Here is a 25,343-nt window from a genome sequence, read left to right on the forward strand (position 1 = left end):
TCGTATTCCTTTCCAGATCATTTATAAATATATTGAAAAGCACCAGTCCAAGTACAGATCCCTGAGGCACTCCACTGTTTTCCTTTTTCCACTGTGAAAATAGACCATTTAATCCTACTCTCTGCTTCCTGTCTTTTAACCAGTTTGCAATTGACAAAAGAACATTCCTTCCTATCCCATGACTTTTTAGTTTTCTTAAAAGCCTCTCATGAGGGACTTTGTCGAATGCCTTCTGAAAATCCAAATACACTACATTTACCGGATCACCTTTTTCCACATGTTTATTCACCCACTGAAAAAGTGTAGGACATTTGTGAGGCAAGACATCTCTTGGGTAAATCCATGCTGATTATGACCCATTAAACCATGTCTAACTAAATGTTTTGTGCTTTCCACAATTTTTCCAGCACCGAAGTCAGGCTCACGTGTCTATAGTTTCCCGGATCATTCCTGGAGCCCTTTTTAAATATCGGGGTTACATTGGCCACTTTCCAGACTTCATGTACAATGGATGATTTTAATAATAGGTTACAAATTAATTGAAATAGGTCTGAAATTTCATTTTTTAGTTCTTTCAGTTTGTCAATCTGGCCTACCATATCTTCCAGGTACACCTATTTGGTTCAGTTATCTGAATTGTTACCCTTGAAAACCATCTCTGGAATGGGTATCTCCCCAACATCCTCTTCAGTAAACACTGAAACAAAGAATTTGTTTAGTTTTTCCAAGATGGCCTCATCTTCTCTAAGTATCCCTTTATAACCTTTTGATCTTCTAATGGTCCAACTGACTCCCTCGCAAAATTTCTGCTTCAGATATATTTTGAAAAGTTTTTATTATAGTGTTTTTGCTTCTATGGCCAACTTCTTTTCACATTCTCTCTTAGCCTGTCGTAATGTCTTCTGATGGATTCTTCTTCCAATTTTTTGAATGAAGTTCTTTAGGATAAAATAACCTCTTTCACCTCACTTTTTAGCTATGCTGGCAATTGTTTGACCTTCCTTCCATCTTTCTTAAAGCATGGAATACATCTGGATTGTGCTTCTAAGACTTTTTTTATTATTATTATTTTTTTAACAATGTCCACGCCTGTTGTACATTCTTAACTTTTGTAGCTGCACCTTTCAGGTTTTTTTGGGTTTTTTGTTTTTTGGGGTTTTTTGTTTTTTTTTTTTTAACTTTCTCATTTTATCAAAGTTCCCTTTTCAAAGTTTAATGCTAGAGCTATGGATTTACTTACTGACCCCCCTTCCAGTCATTAATTCTAATTTGATCTTATTATGATTATTGCCAAGCGGCCCCACCACCGTTACCTCTCTCACCAAATCCTGTGCTCCAGTGAGAATAGATCTGAAATTGCTCCCTCTCTTGTCTGTTCCTAAACCAGTTGTTCCATAAAAATGTCATTTATTCCATCTAGGAACTTTATCTGTCTAGCATGTCCTAATGTTACACTTATCCACTCAATATTAGGGTAATTGAAATCTCCCATTAAGCAAAATTGCTTACCTTGTAATAGGTGTTATCCCAGGACAGCAGGATGTAGTCCTCATATATGGGTGACGTCATTCACGGAGCCCTTAAGCGGGAAAAACTTCTGGCAAGTTTCTAGAAGCTTTTAACTGGCTGCCTGAGGCTACTGAGCATACCCGGCATGCCATGATATTCCCCTGCCACAGGGGTCTCACTTCAGTCTTGTTTGTAGCAATAAGCGTTAGCCAAATAAAATAATAAAAGTCTGAGGCCCCAACTCCGCGGGGGTGGCGGGTGGGTTCTGTGAGGACTACATCCTGCTGTCCTGGGATAACACCTATTACAAGGTAAGCAATTTTGCTTTATCCCAGGACAAGCAGGATGCTAGTCCTCACATATGGGTGATTAGCGAGCTAGAGGCTGAGTCATTGTCCATGCAGGTAACAGTAATGCATTTTTGAGGAAATGATGCAGCCGAAGATCACAGCAGGTTGGATGTGGAAGGAGTTGGGACTATACTGGAAACTAGTTTTTTAAGACAGATTGTCCATAGGCTGAATCTTGTCGTCCTTCCTTGTCCAAACAGTAATGAGCTGCAAAGGTGTGAAGAGAACTCCATGTTGCTGCTTTACAGATGTCAATGATTGGCACTGAACGAAAATGTGCTACTGAAGTTGACATTGCTCTTACTGAATGTGCCTTTACTCGCCCTTGGAGAGGAAGGCCTGCTTTCTCATAGCAAAACTGTATGCAATCTGCAAACCAATTGGATAGAGTATGCTTTCCCACTGCTTTACCTGGCTTATTTGGATCATAAGATACAAAAAGTTGATTGGATTTTCTGAGGGACGTGGTGCGATTCAGATAAAAGGATAAAGCACGTTTGCAGTCCAAGGTGTGTAAAGCTCTTTCCCCCTGGTGAGAATGAGGTCTTGGAAAGAATGTGGGTAGAACTATGGATTGATTTAAGTGGAATTCCGTAACTACCTTAGGAAGGAATTTTGGGTGTGTACGGAGAACCACTCTGTCATGGAGAAACTTTGTATAAGGTTCATACGTGACAAGTGCTTGTAACTCACTAACCCTTCTAGCTGATGTAATGGCTATGAGGAAAATAGTTTTCCATGTGAGAAATTTAAGATCACAGGAATCTATGGATTCAAAAGGAGAACGCATTAATCCTGTTAAAACCAAATTCAGATTCCATGCTGTGACTGGAGGCCGAATTGGTGGTTTAAGGTGAGTTAGACCTCTCATAAACCTACTGACGAGAGGTTGTGTAGATATAGGTGCATCTCCTATCTTGTCATGATAAGCTGAGATTGCGCTCAAATGTACTCTGAGGACCAGAGTCTGAAAGATGGTACAGATAGTCTAGGAGAGAAGTTGTGGGGCAAGTGAAGGGATTAATATTGTTTTGCTTGCACCAGAAAGTAAACCGTTTCCATTTGAAAGAATAATTCTTTCTTGTGGAAGGTTTGCGTGAAGCTATGAGTACTTGAGAAACATGGGTTGAAAGATTGAGTGGTTGTAAGATCAAGCTGTCAACATCCATGCTGTCAGGGATAGGGATTGAAGGTTGGGATGGTGCAACCGGCCCTGATCCTGAGTTATGAGAGTGGGATCTACTCCCAGGCGAATTGGATCCCTGACTGAGAGATCTAGCAGTGTGGGAAACCATACTTGTCGAGGCCAATATGGGGCTATGAGTATCATGGACCCTTTGTCCTGTTGTAGCTTCACCAGTGTCTTGGTGATAAGCGGTATTGGAGGATATGCATATAGTAGGCCTGAGTTCCAAGGGCGAGCAAAGGCGTCCTTGGCTGGTTGGTTCTTCTGTTTGTGTAGAGAACAGAAGTTGTCCACTTTGTGATTCAGATGCGACGCAAAGAGGTCTATTGTTGGTTGTCCCCAACGTTGGAATATCTTGGTCGCTATCGAGGGATTCAGGGACCACTCGTGCGGTTGGAACTGGCGACTGAGCCGGTCTGCTAGGACATTTTGAATTCCTGCTAGATAAGTGGCCTGTAGGAACATTGAGTGGTTCAAGGCCCAGTCCCAAATTTGTGCAGCTTCTTGACAAAGGAGATACGAGCCCGTACCTCCCTGTTTGTTGATATACCACATGGCTACTGTATTGTCTGTCTGGATTAGCACAGTCTTGTGTGAAAGGCAGTCCTTGAACGCATGCAGCGCATAACGTATAGCTCGAAGTTCCAGAAAATTGATTTGATATGTGGCTTCGAGTTTTGTCCAAGTTCCTTGAGTTTGAAGAGAGTTTAGGTGAGCTCCCCACCCCAAGGTGGATGCATCTGTAGTTAAAGTTATCTGAGGGACCGGTTTCTGGAAGGGTAGGCCCTTGCGTAAATCGTCCTTGATTATCCACCATTGTAGCGAGGAGCGTAGTTGGTGGGTTACTTGTATCTGATAATGAAGTGGTTGGATGGCTTGGATCCATTGTGATCGAAGAGTCCATTGGGTTAGTCGCATGGCAAGTCTTGCCATAGGAGTGACGTGAACCGTTGAAGCCATGTGGCCTAGTAAGATTAGAAATTGATGAGCTGTCACTTGTGGCTGAATGGACATTGAGTATGCCAACTGGGACAGTGTGAGTGCACGGTCTTCTGGAAGAAAAGCTTGTGCAAGGTTTGTGTTTAATTCTGCTCCTATGAATTGGAGGAGATGAGAAGGGTTCAGGTGGGATTTTTGATAATTGATGAGGAATCCCAGCTGGTGAAGTAACTTTATTGTGTAATGTAGAGAAGTTACTGCTCCTTGTTGTGATTGACTTTTGATTAGCCAATCGTCGAGATAAGGAAAAACATGCACACCTTGTTTGTGCAAATGTCCTGCTATTACTGCCAGGCATTTGGTGAATACTCTTGGAGCTGAAGCCAGGCCGAATGGTAATACTCTGTATTGGAAATGCTGATGTCCTACTGTAAATCGCAGGTACTTGCGATGAGGTGGGAATATAGGAATGTGAGTGTAAGCATCTTGAAGATCCAGAGAACAAAGCCAATCTCCATTTTGTATTAGTGGAAGCATGGTGCCTAGGGACACCATTCTGAATTTTTTTTTTTTCTGAGGAACTTGTTGAGATTTCTGAGATCTAGAATGGGACGTAGGCCTCCGGTTTTCTTTGGAATGAGGAAATACCGGGAATAGAATCCTTTTCCCTTCTGAGTGTGTGGTACGTACTCCACCGCTTTTGACTTCAGAAGAGCAGATAATTCTGTTTGCAATTGAGGTATGTGATTGAGATGGGAGTTTTGTGGTGGAAAATCCTGAGGGAGAGATGTGAAGTCTAGGCGGTAGCCTTGATGAACAATGGATAGGACCCAATGATCTGTTGTAATGTTTGTCCATTCTGTGTAAAATTGGGAAATTCTTCCTCCAACTGGTAATTCTGGATAAGGATTTGGTAGTTGGCTCTGAACTCTGGGATGTGTTTCAAAAACCGGAGGTGGAACCTGTCTGAGGAGGCGGCTGTGGTCTCACAGCTCGCTGTTGCCTTTGTTGAGGTCGTTGTTGAGCCCTTGGAGGTCTTGACCTAGAGGTCTGAGGATAGTACCTCCTTGGTCGGTAGAAGGGACGTTTGGGCTCCCTGCGTTGTGATCTGCGATTTGTATGAGTCGCAGTGTCATGAGGTAAGGTTGACAGTTGCTTTAAGGTTTCAGAATGATCTCTGAGCTGGGCAACGGCATCTTGCACTTTTGTGCCAAATAAGTTGTCTCCCTGACAAGGTAGGTCAACTAACTTATCTTGTACCTCCGGGCGTAAATCTGAAGCCTTTAGCCAGGCCCACCTTCTTGCACTGATGCCAGATGCAGCTGTTCTTGATGATGTTTCGAAAGCATCATAGGCTGCCCTTACCTCGTGCTTTCCTGCATCTAGGCCTTTTTGCACAATTTGCTGTGCTGCTTCCTGTTGTTGTTGAGGCAGGGATGGTAAAAACTCTTCTATTTGCTTCCAGAGGTTTCTCTGGTGCTGCGTCATATAAAGCTGATATGCAGCAATCTTGGAGTTAAGCATGGCTCCCTGGTAGATTTTTCTTCCCATTAAATCGAGAAACCTGCTATCTTTTCCTGGAGGGATGGAAGCATGTGTTCTAGATCTGCGGGATTTTTTCTGCGCAGATTCTACTACTAAGGAGTTGTGAGGGAGTTGAGGTTTTTCAAAACCTGGGGCTGCTTGTACAAGATAAGTAGAGTCTACTCTCCTGTTTACTCCAGGGGTTGTGCAAGGGTGTTCCCATATTCTTTGCTGAAGTTGTAAACGTACTTCATGCACTGGAATGGCTAAATTGTGCTTAGGAGGATTCACAAATTGCAGTATTTCGAGGGTTTGTTGCCTCTCATCCTTTTCAGCTTGGAGTTGGAAGGGTATGGACTCAGACATTTCCTGAATAAAAGAGGAAAATGAAAGGTCCTCTGGAGGAGACTGCTTTTTAGCCTGAGGCGGAGTATTCTCAGATAAAAAATCCTCTGAGGAATGCTCTGATCCTGTGTCTGACCATGTGTCTGACGTATGTTGGTATTGAGGAGTTTCCAGTGTTTTATATAGGGGAACTCCTGAAGGTCCCTGTAGGGGATCTTGAGGGTCTGGTGTACTATCTTCATCCTCAACTTCTAGTTCTTCCTCTTCCTGACCAGGTGCTATAGGCAAGGATGCTAATAGGTCTTGGTACCTTTTAGTAAGGATGCTATGTAGTCTTGCTTCAGAGGTGGAAGTGTCTGGAGCAGGAATGGAAGTGTGTTTCAATTTTCCTGATGCCTTTTTTGGTGCAGTTGGTTTGTTTTGTATAGGTGCTCTAGTTGGAGCTAGAGTGTACAAGGACATCGATGGTGCAGGAGTTGGCATTGATGAAGTATGAAAAGTGAACATGGAGATTGGGACCATCGATGAAATAGGTCTAGAGGTTATCGTGGTCATCGAACTTTTTGTAAGTATCGATGTCATCGATGAGTCTTGCCATGTGTATGGTACTGTCATCGAAGAGGTAGTGTAAGGCATCGATGAAGTTACTGCAGTCATCGGCGTTGATGGGGTTGCCGGCATCGGCTGAGTAGCCGGTAACGAAGTTGGAAGTATCGGCAACTCTCCCAGCATCGATACTGCAGTGGGCATCGGCATCGACAGGGTTGTCGGCATCGACACTGCAGACAGTATCGGCATCGACACGGTTGTCGGCATCGACTCGGCGGTCGGCATCGACTGTACAGTCGGCATCGACCCGGAGGTCGGCATCGACCCGGTGGTCGGCATCGGCGATGACGCCGGTAGTTTATCTTTGAGAGCATCTGTGACTATCCGTGTTATTAACGCAGTTAAATCTGTAACCGATGTCGATGGTATCGATTCCTGTCCGGATATTACGGAGGTCGATATAAGTTTTTGTTTCTTAGGGACCGGCTCCCCCGGCGGTGGCAACGGAGGAATGGAACGGTGCCGTCGGTGCTTATGTTTGGTACACGGTTCAGATACCGACCTTGTCGATGACGCGGAGGGTGTTGGAGAGGAGGCATCCCGGAACCCTCCGGAATCCTTTTCTTTATCAAGATCTTTTTTGTGAGGCCTACTGGTGACGATTTTGTTGAAGTCATCGGCGATGGCGCTGTCTGAATTTGGAAGATTTGCGCCATTTTTTCTTGGCGGAGTTTCCTGCCTTTCACCGTCATCTCCTGGCATTGTGAACAGGCGGCAATGTCATGTTCTCCCCCTAGGCAACGAACGCATTCAACATGCGGGTCCGTGATGGACATCGTTCGGTTGCAGGCCGGGCACTTTTTGAAGCCCGAAGTCTTTTCTGTCGACATCCGTCGATGAAAATTAAGTTTTTTTCTAGCGAAAAAACATATGGTTTTGTCACCAGCCGGTGACAAAACAAGTGAGACCCGTAAAGGGCGAAAATTCTTATAATTTTTTGTAGTTGTGAGGTAACTCACAGGGCTCCTATGTAAACCGCGATGCCGTTAGCAGCATGGAAAAAATAAGACTGAAGTGAGACCCCTGTGGCAGGGGAATATCATGGTATGCCGGGCATGCTCAGTAGCCTCAGGCAGCCAGTTAAAAGCTTCTAGAAACTTGCCAGAAGTTTTTCCCGCTTAAGGGCTCCGTGAATGACGTCACCCATATGTGAGGACTAGCATCCTGCTTGTCCTGGGATAATAACTGCACTACGAATTTGGCTCGCTTCCCTAATTTCTCTTACCATTTCACTTTCTGTCTCATCATTTTGGTCAGGTGTACGGTAGTATACTCCTATCGCAGGGTACATTTACCAACTTTTCATGGACATCCTCATGTAGGGCACTAGCTCTCAAATATCTCATAGACAGAATGAAGAAGATGGCATATACATTCTTCGGCATCCAATAATGGCCAAGGGTATGCAATTCCACCATCATCGGCTGGAAGAAATGATTTCAATTTTTTAATACAGTCATATTGGTACAGGCCCATGTAGATTTAGATTAGATTTAGATTTATTAAAATGTATAAATCACTTTTGTCTTCCTGGTCTTTAATTCTCTCATTCCTTAGATTGGAATCTAATGGATAATATTTGGAGAGCAATTGATGTTAGTACTTTCATTTATAAGTGCTGTGGCTTGAATTTAATAAATGTTGATGATAGCAAAAAACAAAACAAAACATATAAATCGCCTAATCACAAAAAGGTCTAGGTGATGAACAAAAATGACATATACAATAAAATAACAAAAAACTACATTAACTAAAATACACATTAAAAACAAATAAATAATATTAAACTGAATGCAAAAATAGTTAGGTAAAATAATTAAAAATAACTTGATTGAAACAAAAAAGTTGATGAGCATGGAATTTTGAAGCATTTTTTTGCCAAAATTGTCCTGAAGGCATATTCAAATATATTCCTGTTTTCTTCACTACTTTGAGAGCTGATTCTGCCATTACTGATTGGACAGGGTAAATATAATATTCTAGGCATTTTTTTTTAACTCTGTACTTGGTTGTCTCTTTGCTACTGGGGCACAGGAAATGAGATTTTCCCACATTCTCATTTGTAAATCTTGCAGGATATGATGAACCGGTATAACTGCTGGGTCTGCTGGAGCTTCCAGAACCTGAAGAAGACTCAAGACATCTGTATGAGGTTCTTTGCCCTTACGAACATTAACTCCAAGAGCTTTTCCTAAAGTGTCCAGAAAGCTGGAGTAGAAAAGGTCTTCCAGGGAAGACTAGTATTCTGGAGGGAGGTAGGAGAGAATTACTGATCTCTTTTCATAGCCTAGAGGTGACAGAACAATGATCCAGTACTTCAATGATAAAGTTGGTGATTGAGGAGGAGTCTCGGTCACCTCGGAGGAGAGAGTTCCTGTTGCACATCCTCAGAGTGGCTAGAATGCCATGGGATAGAAGCATCTTATGGAGGTTCTGATGGGAATCCTCATGAACTGGGGTTTCTGAGAGTCCCTCTTGTGGAAGTAAAGATGACAGCTTGAAAAGGAAAGGTTGTATAGTACTCTCCTTATCCTTAGGTACTAATGAGATTTAAAAAATCTTTCACTAACTCCACTACTTTGTCAAGTAGTTGACATGCCCTCTGACCTGGGGTGGATGGTGGAACATCATCTTCTCATACTAGAATGGAATTTTGAACGTCTTCTGGGCTTTTCAGAATTTGAACTAGAAGACTATTTGAAATAAGAGCCACCAGAGAGCAAACAGGATCTGGTGTTTCTAGACACAGTCCCTGTGACAACAATTTTGTTGGCGAGTGTTCTAGTAATTGGTGGTGGAAGGGGAACCATATCCCTTTCTGCTCTTGTGAAGAGTTTTCCTATTCCTAGTTGAACAGGAAGAGCTGCAGTATGATGCATGGATGCTTCCAATGGTTTAATAGGCAAAAGTATCAAATATCAGTGCTCCAGGACTTAATGAAAAGATTTTTAAGATGATGGTGCTGATGACTTTTGCATTGATGGCAACAGGGTCTATGCTTCAACAGGGCTGATGCAGCTTTGTGCTTGGATGGCACCAATGAAGACTTGTGTGTCGATGGGGCTCTGATTGCTGACAGCGCCGATGAAGCCTTGTTCATAGACAGTGCCAATGCACTCAAGCCTTTGCTCTTCTTAGTGCTCAATGCTCCAGTGGTTCTGCAGAGTGGTGCCTCCTTTTCTTTGACACTTGGTGGCTATGTTTGCTCAATCCTGAGGATTGGGCCTGTTCCAGTGATAAGATATTTTAGAGTAGCTAGTGCTCAACTCTATTCCCAGTGAGGTAGACAAGGCTGCACTTTAGGAAGACCACCAACTGTGGTTTCTATGAGACTTACGCAATTCATCTAATTTCTAGGCCTTGGATCTTTGTGTTCATTGGAAAATCCGTCCACAATCGTAATAATTGGCTTAGTCATGGTCTGGACCCAGGCAACAGCAGAAAAGTTCATGTTCATCTATAATGGACACGTTCCTGCCACAAACTCAGTCGTTACACCCACTTATTGTGGCTTTGTTCTTGGAAGACATTCAGATGAAAATGGTAGCACTGAAAAATACTGTTTGGGGCTACTGAGGCAACAAGGTAACTAAAGATAAGTTGTGAAAATTTCTTAAGAAAACAGAAAGAGGTAGAAGTACAAGTCCACACTATTGCTCAGATGAAAAAAGACTGAAGGGGCTCATGATGTGGCACCCAAGTGGGAATTTCCACACATGATCAGTAGAGCAAAAGGTTCTACTAGTTATGAGACATCTGGATGACATCACCCACATGTTATGGCTAATTCAGCCCTGCTTATTGACAGAAAATGATAGAGATGTCCGTGAACTGGTGACTGCAGTTATGCGAACAAATACGTTTTTTCAGAAATGGAATATGCACATTATTTATAAAATTTATGCCTCCTAGAAGAATTCTGGGATATTACACACACGTTACAATTATTACATGCATAAAATATATGCATGTAATTTTATAAAACATGTAGAAAATGTATATATTTTCCTACATACCAAACATATGTACATTGTTTCTGGATACAAAAACACAGTTTATAAAATCTCTGCAGGCCCACTTACGCACACATTTGATGACTTATATAGACAACTGAAAATCAGATACGCTGTGCATACTTTTAGCAGGATTAAAAAGAGATGTTCCCAAGGGTATGTTTAGTTCAGGAGAAAAAAAAAAATTCACATAGATTTGAGTTTCAAAATGACATACACTCTCTTATCCCAAATTCAGCCGCCTGCAGAAGTAGCAGGTGAACATGTATGCAGCCACTTTGTACACACACATATCTTCTGTCTAATTTCAAAGTAAAACTATCCATATAATTTCACTTTGAAAATTAGCTACAAGGTCCATGTATGCTAAAGCATATGCATAATTTACAACATCAGAATACTTAAAATGTAGGGTCAATTTTCATTTCTGATTGTTTTCAGCCAGACCCCCAGAGAAAGTGCAATAAATGGGTTACCCCTAAGTTTGAGAGCAGACACAACTGTTGAACATAAACACACAAAAAATATGTGGTTTAGAAAGTTTTTTCTTCCATAGCAATCTAGTGCTGTCAATTGAGATGCTTTATAAAATCTAAAATTTGGTAAAGAGAGACAGCAAGACTTTTCACTGTGTTGGAAACATGAAATCGGCAGTCTAGACTTACTGTATACAACAATGTACGTAATGCCCCAACAGAATGCAGCAAAATTAATTTGGTACTTCACACAAAAGCTTATGCAATAATAAAAGTACCTTTGAGAGGACAATCATCTTTACACAATTTAGTCATTCTAACCAACAAACTGATAATAGGCGTTATCTTCAAGGATCCTTCTTGATCTTGCCTAGCAGGGGTCTATTATTAAAGGTACATATCTGTGAAAAATTATTGAAAATAGCAACATCTAAGTATATAAAGTTAGAAGAGAACCAATGAAACGGGAATGACATTTTTAGAAAAGATATTAGCATGTTATAATGTTAATTCTAATGCAATACCACTAAATATGAAAGTTTCTGAAAAGATTCAATTTCAGGAATACACTTTAAAATAAATTAGTGTCATTGTTTTTATTTGGCTGTGCCTGGTTTTTACTCACTGATTGGAAAACATTGCCATAATGTTCAGTTATTGCAGGACTGAATTTCTATGAAAAAATGCTGATAATGGCATATGCAAATGTTCATAATTAAAATACTGTGATAATGAAATGCTAACTACAGAAATTCTATGTCTTTTCTCATTTGCTTTGTCAACACAACAGGACAGCAAACGTTAAACAGGACAGCAAAAGTTAAACATACCTGAAGCGAATGGGACTCTGCAAAAGGGGATTTACATGCGTCCTGAAACTGTTCTTCAGTAATTCCAATATCTTGAAGATAACCTTCTAGAAGCTTTTCTACCTACAAGAAAAAATATTTGGTGTTTGTATTCTTCATACTTTTTTAAAAAATGTATATTGCTAAAAAGATAGTGTGTAGAAAAGACACCCACCTCCCCCAAATATGTCACCCTTACTAAATGTTTTTTGTGGCATTACATCCAAAAGATATGCCAAAGAAAGCATCTGAAGTAGTAACAAAGTCGAAGAAATACATGTAGGGCCTGATTTCCAAAAGCATTAACATGCTTAAAACTGGGTTTTACAAATTTTATTTATTTTATTTAAAAGTATTTATATCCCGCGCCATCCAAAGTTTGGAGCGGTTTACAAAAGTACATACATAATAACTGTTAAATAACAAACTAAAAGACTGATATATAACTGATTAAAACAGGAAAATAAATCTTAAAAATAGTAAAATTTAATTAAATTAAAAGTTTCATCAAGAAAATTGTAGAGGAAAAGATCAAATTCAGATATACACAAGTTAGGGAAAGCACTTCACCCATGTAAGTAGGTTTTTGAAAACTGCTACAATATATGCCATTGAATTGTTAATAAGTTTTACCCGTGTAAAGTGCATTTAACGCAGGTAAATGGCTTTCAAAAATTTACATTTACATGCCTAACTCCTTTGAAAATTCACCTATGCTAATACATAAAAGTAAAAGCACTATCAAAAGATCCCATAACAGAAAACTCTGACTGCTGGGAAGACTTTGTTATCAATGGCACTAACTTCATAATACAGTTGGAGAGAAACAGGCCAAATGCCTACCAGGATCCTTGAATAGCAGAAATACAAACCATATTCTTAATATAACAGAAGAAAAAAAAATGTCTGCTTAATGTAAATTGTGGTTTTCATAAATAGGAGGATGCATGAACTTGTCTCTACAAACTGAAGAGCTTTCAGTTCTACTAAGCATGTGCGGGAGTTCCTGCGCAGGCATTCACTCATGAGCCTTTTCAGTCAGTATCAGAGTTAAATACCTGTGAAGTCAACTCTCCAGGGAGGTAGGTGGGTATTCTATGGCTAAATCATCCTGTTCTCTACAGAAAACACAGTTGAGGCGAAGCAACATGCTTTTTCCCTCGATAAGCAGGCTGAATTAGCACATGTGGGGAGTCCCAAGTTGAGGGTTGCAGCGGAATAATTACTTATTAAGCAAACTGGACTCCACTGTGGAAAGTGGCTTATAGCGAGAACAGATTTCACAAAACTGCTTGTCCAAACCTACTATCAGACACTGAGATGTTATAGTATTGGGATATGAATGTGTACATTGAAGATCATGTCACAGCTTTGCAGATATCTTCAAAGGGTACTTCTGTAAGAGAGTTACCAGATGCTCTACCACTCTATGAAACAAAATATGAATTCTACCTTCTATGAATACTGACCTCAGAGGGACACAGACTTTAAAAGATGGATGCTGACATGAATGTCTCAGCAGAGAAAAACAAGATAAGGAACTCTGACCTGAACAACAATGCTATCCAGCTTATCAGATCAGCCTGTTAGAAGCTTCTTTCTAAATAAAAAGTAAGTAGCCCTGGACAGCCAGGTCAGAAACTCAAAAACAGCTTAATCCCCCAGAGCAGAAAATAGTCTATTCCTAGACAGTTCATGAGATAGGAGCAGTGACCTCCCGATGGGAGAGAAGGGGCAGCAATCAAAGATAATTGCTGACATGGCAAAGCAGCACTGGTGAAGATGTGACTGGACCTGGTCAAGTTGGCAAGCAGCAGGAGCATTGACCTCCCCCCCATGGAAAATTGGAGGTCAGCAATCTGAAATGTGGAGACACCATCTGCCCACAACATGATTATGTATGAACCTTTTGCATATTCATCAGCTGACTGTTAGAGGAGAAAGAAACAGGAGGGAAAAAAACCCAAGAAAAGACAGTCAACACCTAACAACGTAGAAGCATCAACCCTACTCCTCCCTGTGTCGAAGAGATAGATGATCAGGGGTGTCCGGTGAGACTGAAGAAAGGAAAGCCCCACCTGATATCTGGCCACCTGTCATAAAGCCAGAAAGCCAAGAGCTTAGAGATGCCTCTTCAGCCAAGCCAGTACCAGGACCAAGAAAGCAAGCCTTTCCCTCAAGACGGTCCCAGAGATCTCCAGCCACAGACTGCCCAAGAGGTAAATAGAAGGTAATCTATGAAAGTTGGGTGGGGCAGAGCTTTATTTAGTAGCAGTAGAAACAAAGAGAATCGGTTGTTGGAAAAAGCCCTTTATTAAATAATGCCCGACTCTGGCCGAGTTTCGCTCTCTTACAAAGAGCTGCCTCAGGGGCAACTAAAAACAAATATAAAAACATTTCAAATTGCACATCAAATTAAAATCAATAAACAACATATATAGGTGTACAAATACAGGACTTAAAATAAAACATACATATGTGATCAAAAACATAATGGTATGCAGAAAATATGTGGACTAAGACATGGAAAACCATACTGTAAACTGCTATATTTATACATAGACAATGTGGTACTGGAGAGGTAGACTTTGTGTTAGGAAGTGTTCTGATCATGCAAAAGAATCAGTAATGGTTAAAAAACAGAAAAATGTGAAAAATTAAAAATAAAAAATAAAAAAAAGGAAGAGGAAGTTGAATGTATAAATTGGAATGCTTACTCGAATAAAGCAGGACTGAGGATATGCCTGCAGGGCCAATGATACAGTACCATATATAGGCTGACCTAGTGCCTATATAGAAAAAAAATGGGTTATATTAAAAACAACTCTAACTGAAAAATGAAGAATTCAAAATGAAGGCTGCCTGCAAAATTAATTGTTTACCTGTCTCGTTTTGAAACGCTGCTTGCTTTTATGTTGTTAGTTCACAGAGCAGCTTTTATTAAAGGCAACCTCAACTGGGAAATACTGGTTTAGTACTTTGAGCAATGTGGCTGAAAAAATAAAACCAAAAATAAAACTGATATTGGTAGTGCTACAAACATAAAAATGCCTAATTAATTATAAAAAATTAAATAACTGATAAAAAATAACTAAAATCATAATCAAAAAACATCACTGTCATAAAATATGTGGTTACACACGTAAAGACTATTTGCAGGTTTTTTATTATTGCAAACGTGAGCCCAAAGTTCAAAAATAAAAAAATTAATTAAATAAAAAGAGAAATGCCTTTGACAAGAGTATTGTTCTAAATAATAATAATAAAAATGTGCTTGTAAGGGACTACTAAAAAAGATTGCTTTAAGAGGAACAACTTGAAAGAGCCAACACAGTAGGCTGTTTACGGCGTCCAAACTACAGACACACGCTTAGATATTAAAAAGTCAAAAGCACAAGACTGTGCATGGGCTATATTGTAATCATATTCACAGTATTTTATAAAATGAAAAATACTAAACACTACACAAACCACAAATTAGTGATTGCCTATAGTAAAAAAATATATATACATGGTATAATAAAAGGGATTTATTTCAGAACTCTTTTAAAAAACTATTAAAAGACCAATTAAAAGAGACAACACAATATGGCTAATTTCGGCACCGAACACAAAACACATGCTTGTATTTTTAAAAAATTAAACAGCACATGGCTATGTAGGTACTAAATTATAATCATTGTAAAAAAACACTATATTGAGACAGAGTGACACAGGGGCTATACCATGGCTGATGTTGGCACCGAACAACAAACACAAGTTAATATATTTTATGACATCAGATACTTGTATCTAGGAAAATAGAACGGATCTCCATTCTACAGCTTGATGAGATCTGCGTTCGAAAGACACTTTGGCCTGTCCAGGGCCACCAGAATCACGTGAGAAGCTATTAACTAAAGAAATCTCCCTTTCAACAGTACAAGAGGAAAAACAAACTGTACAGCAGAGCCTCCTTCAGCCAATATTGAACCAAGGCATTCAGACCAGATGACCATATCTGTTTCAAATGAAAAACCTGTGCACCTTTCATTCCTGTCTGAAGCCATCAGATACATCAAGGGAAGTGCCCACCTGTTGATATCAACTCGAAGGCTGCCAGGAATAATGACCATGCCCCTGGATCAACCATATTCTGATAGATCATCTGCTTGAATGTTTTTACTCCCACAATATGCATGATGGAAATCACTTTTCAGATTCTTCTCCACCCAATAAATCAACAGGATCAATTCTTCTGACATTTGCAGATCTCTGGTTCCACCTTATTGATTCATATAAGCCACTGTTGTGGCAGTGTCAGACATCACCCAGACGGCTTGACCTTAGAGGATGATTACAAGGTCCAACAGAGCCAAATGAATCACCCTGGTTACCAGGCGTCTGATAGACCACCTCTTTTTCTCCACTGACCAAATGCCCTGCAATGGGCCTTCCAGCTTCGAAGGCTGATGTCCTCATCAGGATGATCAAGACTGAGGGCTCAAGGTCAGTCCAGTAAGCAAATTCTGGGAAATCATCTACCAACCTAAACTGACCCTGAACAGACTCCTGTAGCAAGTCCTGAGATTGAGGATCACACCGAACAATAGAGATATCTGAAGAGACCCCCAAATGCACTTTCACTCACGGAATTTAGTCCGCATGAGTACCATGGAGCAAAACAGCTGCAGATAACTCCACACTACCAGAACCTGGCCACCTGCAAGGACCGCAAGTGCAGCCGCAGTTTGAGAACCCTGTGAGCCGGTAGCATTTGTCCTACATCCAAAATGGTTCTGAAATGAATGTAGTCAAACTTTACTAAATCTGGATCACTGAGAACAAATGATGATTAAAATTGTTTGGCTTTAGTTTTCAAGGTATGCTACTGGGTCAGTCTATACGTTTGACTTGGGAATTGCAGAGGATAAGTGAGTTAAGAAGCGAAGGAATCTGAAATTAAACTAGAAATGACTGTTGAATGAAGGAAGATTTTGTTACCACCCTTACACAATAAGCTGGCTCTGATGAAGAGCTTTGTCAAGGCCATGCACAAAACTAAAGCAGCCTTCAAGTACCTCGGTGGTAAAATTCCAAGGTTAAGTGAAGCTAAGATAAAGGAAGGTGTTTTTGTTGGCCCTCAGATAAGTGAACTTCTTTGAAATAATGCATTTAGCCGTGCATTGTGTTGTAAGGAAAAAACGGCATGGAAAACCTTCCAGTTAATGGTAACAAATTTTCTCAGAAGCAAGGTAAAAATAACCTCCTCAATGCATACAAAAGTCTTGGCTGCAACATATCACTAAAGATACATTTTCTGCACTCTCATCTAAATTTTTTCCATCAAATTGTGGAACAGTGAGTAATGAGCAGGGCGAGGGATTTCACCAGGACAGTAAAGCAAAGGAAAAATGGAGCCCATCAATGCTTGCAAATTATTGCTGAACAGTGACAAAAGATGTTCCATTTAAAGAATGCAAGAGCAAGACAAGAAGAGCTGAGTAGCTACTGAATACATAATACTTTTTGGCCTTTTGTTCATAGCAAATTTTATTTCTATAATCCTTTTACTAATTTAATTTTTAAAAAGTGTTACATAAACAAGACAGATTAAATATTATGCAACCATAAATATACAAAAAGACCTAAGTTTGCAATTTATGATTAAAACTATCTACACACTATCTACACAATAGACAGATGTAAAATGTTAAAACTTAAATAACATGGAAACAGTAGCCAATCAGCTTGTTTCATTGTCATATTTGAATTCAGCAGTAGAAGTAGCCTAGTGGTTAGAGCATTAGACTACAAACCACTGCCACTCCTTATGATCTTGGACAAGTCATAAGAACATAAGAAGTTGTCTTGCTGGGTCAGACCAAGGGTCCATCAAGCCCAGCATCCTGTTTCCAACAGAGGGCAAAACAGGCCACAAGAACCTGGCAAGTACCCAAACACTAAGAAGATCCCATGCTACTGATGCCAGTAATAGCAGAGACCATTCCCTAAGTCAACTTGATTAATAGCAGTTAATGGATTTCTCCTCCAAGAACTTATCCAAACCTTTTTTAAACCCAGCTACACTAACTGCACTAACCACATCCTCTAGCAACAAATTCCAGAGCTTAATTGTGTGTTGAGTGAAAAAGAATTTTCTCCGATTGGTCTTAAATGTGCTACTTGCTAACTTCATGGAGTGCCCCCTAGTCCTTCTATTATCCGAAAGTGTAAATAACTGATTCACATCTATTCATTCAAGACCGCTCATTATTTTAAAGACCTCTATCATATCTCCCCCTCAGCCATCTCTTCTCCAAGCTGAACAGCCCTAACCTCTTCAGCCTTTCCTCATAAGGGAGCTGTTCCATCCCCTTTATCATTTTGGTTGCCCTTCTCTGTACCTTCTTCATCACAACTATATCTTTTTTGAGATGCGGCGACCAGAACTGTACACAGTATGCAAGGTGCGGTCTCACCATGGAGCAAAACAGAGGCATTATGACATTTTCCGTTTTGTTAATCATCCCCTTCTTAATAATTCTAATAAATTAGTGGAGTTAAACGATAAGGTTAGAAACCTAGGAGTTATTGTGGACACCGAAATCAGCCTTAAACAACACATATCAATAAAAGTAAGAGAAGGCTATGCCAAACTAATGGTCATTAGAAGACTAAAACCCTTATTAACCCAGGAACACTTTCGTACAGTACTACAAGCACTAATATTTGCCAGCACGGACTACTGCAACACACTCTTCCTAGGTTTACCATACACCACAATCAGGCCACTGCAAATACTAAAAAAACTCAGCTGCCAGAATACTTACTGGAAAAGGCAGAAGAGATCATATTACCCAAACACTTGCAGATTTACACTGGCTCCCAATAGAACAGAGAGTACCAATTCAAAACACTTTGCTCAATTCATAAATTAATTAATGACGAAAACGCCAACTGGCTAACACACTGCTTTACGATTACATGTCCCACAAAGAAATCTCAGTCGGCCAATAAAGCACTGCTAACCATACCCTCAGTCAGACAGCAAAGTTGACCCAAGTGAGAGAGAGAGCTCTATCTTTAGGCAGGACCATTATTGTGGAACACATTACCACTTGAACTGAGATTAATTGAAAGAATTAAAACTTTTCAAAAAGGCCTAAAACTTGGCTTTCAAAAAGCATTTCACAATGAGAGCGATGACTAACAATACATACAGCTGAAAGTCACCAACAAACGGAAAATTTGACAATTTTATTATTTGTTACCCATTATTAAATATTAAATTGAAACAGTATACACATATGTGATTATCCCAAAATCATATAAATGGTAACCCCAATCCATCTCTCATTTAGAGTATATACTGAACTATGTAACCGTAAAATATTGGCACACCATGGATAACCTAGAAACCTAACCAACCTATTTCGTGCCGAAATGTAAACCGTTGTGATGGTACATTACTAAACAATGGTATAGAAAATTTTTTAAATAAAATAATTCCTAACATTCTGTTTGCTTTTTTGCCTGCTGTAGCATATTGAGCTGACAATTTCAAAGTATTATCCACTATGATGCCTAGATCTTTTTCCTGGGTGGTAGCTCTTAATATGGAACCTAACCCTTTACCTTTCTTTGCCTCAGGTACAAACTTAGACTATGAGAACTCTGGGGCAGGGAAATATCTACAGTACCTGAATATAATGTTTTGAAGTTCCTGAAAAAGCAGAATATAAATAAAATAAATAGAATATAAATAAATAGTACCAATAATAATTGGTACATTATATCACTGAAGCAGATGACGTCTAAAAATGTGTATGTCAGTGTGATGGGCCTGCCCTAGTTTTACATCATATGTAGCCCCCAGTATTCCAAGCACTGTGTAGGTAGCAAACTGCTCTTGGAGAAATTCACCACCCATCCCTGGTCCAAGAACAACTTGACCACCCTCTGGAAAGCCAAATCGCTCTCCTGCTCCAACTGCTTTCACATGAGTCAATCATCCATATAGGAATGAACTAAGAGTCCCTCCTTCCGGAGATCCACCACCACAACTGCCAATACCGTTGATAAGGTCTACGGGGCTGTGGCCAGATCAAAAGGCAGTGCATTGAACAAAATGACTTCCCAGAACAGCCAAATGCTGACATTCTTGAATAAGATTAATAAGATAACCTTCCGTGAATTTCAGAGATGTCAGGGATTCCTCGTGTCTCACCACTATGACAACCAACTTCACAGTCTCTATCCTGAAATGTGGCCCCTGAGGAACTTTTGGACCTGCTTCAAAATGAAAAAGAGGCAGCAGGAACCGGTCTTCTTCAGGACAATAAACTAAATCGAATAGTACCCTCATCCCACTGAGATCTGGGAATAGACACCACCGCTCCAGAGTAACCTCTATCATCTGTCCTTCTTGACAGAATGACAGGGGCTAAAAAACACAAGGGTGTCTGAAATTAGGCAAGAGAATTCAAAGGCACAATCTCTTCAAATTATCACTAACACCCATAGATCTATAGTAATCTGGGCCCAACTCAGTCAGAACCAAGACAGGTGGCTACTTATCTCCAGAATCAGAGAATGAGCCCCCATACGTTTATTGTAAACCACAGGTTGGTTCCTTGGTTCCAGAAGAACTATCCTAATTTCCTCTCTTAACTGTATGAAAGGAATGAAACCTTACAAAAGGTCAAGAGGGCCTTCCAGATTGAAACTTCCGTGAGTCACAAAACCTGCTTCGGGACTGGGAAGAACACATTACATTTCTAGGCTTATCCTCCGGAAAACATGAAACCATGGAGTTGTCTCAAATTTTGCCCATCTTCTCCAGTGCCTTCCCAAATAGCAAAGTGTCCTAAATGGGAACTTAATCAAATTAGACTTACAAATAAAAAGGTGAATTTTAAAAATTTGCGCGCGTAATGCTATTTTAAAACCCTCAACATATATGCGTCAATCAGGGTTTGTGAATAAATTTACACGTGTAAAAAAGGTGCGGACCAGGGGCGTTCCAGAGAGGGGCCAACATTTACGTGAGTAAATTACTATTTTATAAGCAATTTATGCATGTAAATGTGAAATCTTAATCACATATATTTACTCCTGCTCAATATCAGGAGTAAATGATCATAAACATCTTAAGGGGAGATCCCTAGCTTGGAGGTACTTGGGAGAGAAACCCAGGGCTGCTATAAGCTTCTCTGCTTTCCCTTCCACTGCGGCGATGCCCCAACTCCCGCACCGATACTGCTACTGACGTCATCATTAAGGGACACCTGTCTCCTATAAAATCTACAAGCCTACGGTGTGAGCCGTCAGCACGCGGCTTACTTTGTTTTGATGGGGAAGAAAAGGAAATCGAAGGTTTTTACATCCTCACGGGCTCCAGCTATTATTTGAGGCCCAATGGACATTCATCTACTTTGAATGGGTGAGCTGTCAGTCAGTGACTGCACTGGAAGCTCCTCTACTGGAATTTCCTTGAGTCCTGTAGATTTAGACTCCCCACCCAAACATTAGCTCCCTTATTGCAGGAAGTGAGACAGGATCTGCCCCCAATTTTGCAATCCTATGTATGGGATGACCCAAGTCCTGGTTCATAGGCATGTGAATTAGAAATGCCTATTGCTAGGGCTTTTGATAAATCTGGTCCTAAAGATCATCACTGGATATAGGTAAAGATCCCTCTTGTGTAACACTTGCAGATCTATGGAAAATGATTAAGAAATTAGATAGTGATGTTACTCAATCCATTACTCAGTTTAAAGTGTTTATGACTGAAACTAAGTCTCTATTCAGGCACAAGAAAAGAAATTGCAACTCTGGAGAAAACAACATCTGCTCTGAACTTGTCTAACCAGTTATTCTTTCCTATCTCTTCCTTCTTCTCCAAGTTCTGTGACCCTTGTTAATTGTAACTGTTTCCTTCGATCACCACAGTTTTAGTTTGATGTATTTAATGCACCCCGTTTCATGTAAACCAGCAAGATATGTCCTCATGATTGCCGGTATATAAAAACCTTAAATAAATAAAATAAAATAAAAACTTACATCTGCTTTGAACTTACAACTGCAATTGTTGCTTAATGCTGAATTGGCTCATATTAAGGATAGTTTCTTCCTACATAATGAGATTAAATGCTTAGAAAATCTTGCAAGAGTTAAGAATTTGTGTTTAATTAATTTTCCATGTACTACGCTACTATCTGCTTTAGAAATGTTTAAAAAATATTTACAAGAGATATTGTCTTTTTCAGAAGATGAGGTCCCACACATTTCTAAAATATTTTATGTAACTAAGAGGAAAAGTTCAGAACTGTTATGCTCAGGCTTGTGAACCCTTGGGCCGACGGGAGGATGATATACCTTGCGGAAGATCCGTAGTTCTCTCGTCGGGTGGCGAGGCAGAGCAGAAGATGAGACCAGCTGACCCTCGGCACTGGAGACTGAGACGACTGCGGAGGCAGATGAAGAGACGAGAAGAGGAGCTGTGTCTTCACCACTGGAAGTCTGCGGTCCCCCCAGGAGGAGCCCGTAGGGACCCGGACCGCTGGGACTTAGGTGGACCTTTGAGAAGTCAAGGTATCGGTGCAAGGGCTGACTGGAGTTTCGCCCTGGAAGTCCGCAGTTCCCCCAGGAGGAGCCCGTAGGGACCCGGACTGCTGGGACTTAGGCGGGCCCTTGGAGATGGTAGTCCAGAAGTCCAAGATTGAGTGCCAGACGGTCGTCGCTTACCAGTCCAAGGTCATGCACCAAGGGATCACCACTTGCCAGTCCGAAGTCACACACCAGAGAATCACCGTAAGCCAATCCGAAGTCAGGAACCGGGGACACCAAGACATAACAGGAACAAGGATCCAAAGCACAAGGAACTCACCGAAGCAAGCAGACTAGACAGTGCTGGAGAACGTTGCCAAGTCAGGGAATGGTCAGAGGAAGTCTCCTTTTATACTTCCTCTGGGCCGGTGGATTGGGATCAGCTGTAGGCAATTAAAGGGACGAGGTCCCTTTAATTCAGGGGAGGAGGCGCGGCCTCGTGCCTGAGATGGCGGCGGCCATCTTGGATCTCAGGCCACTGAGGAGAGCAGCTAGCTGCCGCGAGGGAGGAGTGGGAACGGCTCCTAACCCGGCGGCTAGCACAGAGGCCCGCGCCGACGCGCGGGGGCACCGGGCCCAGAGGTAGGGAAGTCTGCCCTGACGCTGCCGCCGATGGCCCGGCACGGATGTCAGGTAGGGGGCCGTGCCCGCGGACGGCTGCGGGCACGGAACAGAACAAGAACAGATTAATCAGCCTCCTATGTTAGATAGTCCTAGTCTCTCTACATTCCTTGAGGAATCAAAAGACAAGTGATAATAACCTGGATTAAATAATGAAATAATGGAACAGTTTTGCACAAGATAAAAGAATATATTTTGCCTTTATGAGCAGGCAAAACAGACCTTGGATGAGAAACAGAAGCAGTTTGTGTAGAGAACTGTCTCCAGCTCTAGGCCTAGTTACTGAACACGGAATGGAGGGAGTATAAAAGTTCACAGTACTTTGTGGTAAAGGTTCAGTAATTCTCCACTCCAAATATGGGAGCCATCCCAAAACAAAACAGAAAAAAAAATGTTGTCAGCCATACATGTATATAAGACAATAATGTATCTTGTATTAGGGGAGAAGCGAGAAAGCAGAGCAGGCTAGGTAGTCAAAAAAGCAAACAGAATGTTGGGAATTATTAGAAAGGGAATGGTGAATAAAACGGAAAATGTCATAATGCCTCTGTATCGCTCCATGGTGAGACCGCACCTTGAATACTGTGTACAATTCTGGTCGCCACATCTCAAAAAAGATATAATTGTGATGGAGAAGGTACAGAGAAGGGCTACCAAAATGATAAGGGGAATGGAACAGCTCCCCTATGAGGAAAGACTAAAGAGGTTAGGACTTTTCAGCTTGGAGAAGAGACGACTGAGGGGGGATATGATAGAGATGTTTAAAATTATGAGAGGTCTAGAACGGGTAGATGTGAATCGGTTATTTACTCTTTCGGATAATAGAAAGACTAGGGGGCACTCCATGAAGTTAGCATGGGGCACATTTAAAACTAATCGGAGAAAGTTCTTTTTTACTCAACACACAATTAAACTCTGGAATTTGTTGCCAGAGGATGTGGTTAGTGCAGTTAGTATAGCGGTGTTTAAAAAAGGATTGGATAAGTTCTTGGAGGAGAAGTCCATTACCTGCTATTAGGTTCACTTAGAGAATAGCCACTGCTATTAGCAATGGTAACATGGAGTGGACTTAGCTTTTGGGTACTTGCCAGGTTCTTACGGCCTGGATTGGCCATTGTTGGAAACAGGATGCTGGGCTTGATGGACCCTTGGTCTGACCCAGTATGGCATTTTCTTATGTTCTTATGTTGCTGCGCTGCTTCCAAGAAAGACTAATTATATATTCATTTCTTGCATTTTACTAATAAAGATTACTCATTAAGACAAGAGGTTGTGAATTATTTCAGAAGGGCCAGCCTTCTGCCCAGGAGCAGAAGGCCGGGACTTGAACTCCCTGCACAAGCAGGGACTTGAACTCTCGGAGTATGGCAGCGCTCTGGTAATTGGACATAATTGGTGACCCCGACGTGATTACTGGATGTGATAAGGACCAACGGACCATTATGTTCACGGGCTGAGATTGAGTTCCTCGGAGCAGGAAGTAAGTAGCGGAGAGGTCGAGGACTGCGGGGCAGTGCTCAGTGCTTGCCATGGAAGATCCCGAGCTGGCCCTGGAGAAGGATCCCTTCCAGCTGACAGTGGAAGACGTCTACGACATCTCCTACGTGATCGGCAGGGATCTGCTGAAGATCGGAGACAACTCGCAGGGGCAGGCCGGCAGAGTCTAAGAGCTGCAGTTTAAAATCATCCGCGTCCTGGAACTGCTGGAAGCCCTGGTGAACCAGTGCAGCCTGAGCAAGGAGGAAGAGCTGAGACTGGAAAGAGACAATCTGAAGATGGAGATGGAGAGACTGTTGAAGGAAGGGGCAAGAGGTAATAAGGGGCAGCCAAACCTTGTACCAGACAAACTAATAATAGATATGGTTTCAGTTCCGGCACAGGCAGAAACACTTACACCGGTAGCAGAAAAGAAGATTAGAAATTCTGACAATGTATGCCAGTCTCCAGACGCTCTCTCTCAGCAGGAGACTTTAGCTTCAGCTTCCCCAGCTCACACTGCAGCTCCCGATGTTCCCCCTCCCCTTCTCCCTCCATCCTATGCTACCTCATTTCCCGCTATTCAGACACAGATGAAAGCTAGTGACCCGCCTTTAACAGCAGCTGGATGTACTCCTAATTTAACTTCAGAGCACAAACTCCCAACCCCCACTATCCCCCTGCTGAATTAGCCTACAGGGAATTCCGCTTGGGTTGATATCACGGGGAGAGTTCAGTGTACTCCCGTTATAGAATCGAGCATAGGGGTGATGTCTGCGCCAGACTCTGAATCATCATTATTATCATTAGATCCCCCAGCCTGTGAACAGATTAATGAAACATTTGCAGACTGTGGC

At 41.2% G+C, this 25,343-nt stretch overlaps 1 protein-coding gene across 3 annotated transcripts in view; it reads right to left on the reverse strand.

Moving 5' to 3' along the window:
- Window positions 1-25,343, reverse strand: part of CFAP36 (cilia and flagella associated protein 36) — a 354,349-nt gene that overhangs the window by 274,944 nt on the left and 54,062 nt on the right. For all 3 annotated transcript variants that reach the window (XM_029593752.1, XM_029593751.1, XM_029593753.1), the window contains exon 3: window positions 11,782-11,883. In XM_029593752.1, the coding sequence (XP_029449612.1) occupies window positions 11,782-11,883 (102 nt within the window). The remainder of the gene's footprint in view (window positions 1-11,781; window positions 11,884-25,343) is intronic.

This window comes from Rhinatrema bivittatum, chromosome 3, assembly GCF_901001135.1.
Source record: "Rhinatrema bivittatum chromosome 3, aRhiBiv1.1, whole genome shotgun sequence".
Lineage (NCBI taxonomy): Eukaryota > Metazoa > Chordata > Amphibia > Gymnophiona > Rhinatrematidae > Rhinatrema > Rhinatrema bivittatum.